Raw genomic sequence first — 1,321 nt, forward strand, 5'->3', positions numbered from 1 at the left:
GCCGCCGCAGCAGCAGCCGCAGCAGCAGCAGGCGCCTGCGGCGATGGGTGCGCAGGCAGGGCTGGCGGCGGGGGCGAGGCCTCGGCGGGGTGCGCCGCCGCAGCAGCAGCAGCTGCAGCAGCAGCAGCAACAGGCGGGCGGTCAGCAGCCACAACTGCAGCGGGGCGGGGGTGGGGCGAGCAGCAGCGGCTTGGGCGAGGCAGGCAGCAGCGCGGGCGGCGCCAGCGGCAGCAGTGTTGGCGGAGGCGTCAGCGGCGTAAGCGGCGGCGCCAGCACTAGCGGCGGGGGCGGGGCCGGTGGCGGCGGCGGCGGTAATGGGAGGCGCAGCCGCGGCGGCAGTGGTGGCCGGGAGCGCGGGGCCCAAGTCGCAGCGCAGCCGTCATCAGAGCAGCCGCCGCGGCAACCAGCAAAGGGGGAGGCCCCAGCTGGGACGGGGCAGGCGTCGCCCTCTGACCTGCGGGGGACGCAGCAGCTGCGGGACCAACTGGCCGAGCCGCAGCAGCAGCAGCAGCAGCAGCGGCAGCAACAGCAGCAGCAGCAGGCGCGGGGCCAGCAGCAGCAGCAGCCCCAGCCGCCGCCGCCTGGGCCGCCTGGGGAGGCGCGGCTACCTCAATAGGTGGGGGCGGCAGAGAAGGGCTCGGCAGGGGGCATGGCCGGGGGCGTCGCAGCCGCTGAGACGGTCAATATGAGCGCCCGTGATGATGGCACGTAGGGGCGTTCCCATCCCATGAATTGGGACGTGCGCCCAACAAGCCTTCCTTGTGCTGCACTCGCACCACTCCTCGGGCCCGCAGGGCAATAGTGTGAGCGTCGCGGCAGCAGCAGGAGCAGCAGCAGCAGCAGGAGTCACTCTGCACAAACGAATGCCAGGCTACCCGAGCCGCACGCCTGCTGGCGGCGTCGGATTGAATCAGGCGGCCCCTGCCACGCGGCGGCGCGCCGCTGCCAGCCACCCAACAGCAGAGCGCCGGCGCGCGCCCTTCGTCGCCGGCGGCGCGCCCCCGCGAAACAAGCTCCCCCGACCGCGTGCCCGCGGCCGCGCGAATCCGCCCGCCCCGCGGCGCCCGCGACAGGCGCCGGCGCAGGGGAGGGGCGGGCGGGCGGCGGCGGCGAAGGCAACTCTCTGTTCAGTTCTTCCTCCTGCCATCCCTAAAGATGCTCCTGTGTACATTTGCATAACACACAAAACACCAGCTGCAGGGCCCCGTTGGCTTTCCACCAAACGGCGCCCACCAGCAAACCGGGTGCAAAGGGGCGTGCGCCAAGTTGATTCCCGCGGTGAGCGCCCAGCCCGACCGACCGGCCCCGCCGGCGCGCCGGC

The 1,321-nt window shown here is 73.6% G+C and overlaps 1 protein-coding gene across 1 annotated transcript; it reads left to right on the forward strand.

The window, feature by feature from the left end:
- Nucleotides 1-43: 43 nt before the first annotated feature.
- On the forward strand, nucleotides 44-616 carry MNEG_14659 (hypothetical protein; the record flags this gene model as incomplete). Its single annotated transcript, XM_014036868.1, has 1 exon — nucleotides 44-616. One exon carries the CDS (start codon nucleotides 44-46, stop codon nucleotides 614-616), a length of 573 nt encoding a protein of 190 aa, XP_013892322.1.
- Between the last annotated feature and the right edge of the window lie 705 nt (nucleotides 617-1,321).

Source organism: Monoraphidium neglectum (assembly GCF_000611645.1).
Source record: "Monoraphidium neglectum strain SAG 48.87 unplaced genomic scaffold scaffold04661, whole genome shotgun sequence".
Lineage (NCBI taxonomy): Eukaryota > Viridiplantae > Chlorophyta > Chlorophyceae > Sphaeropleales > Selenastraceae > Monoraphidium > Monoraphidium neglectum.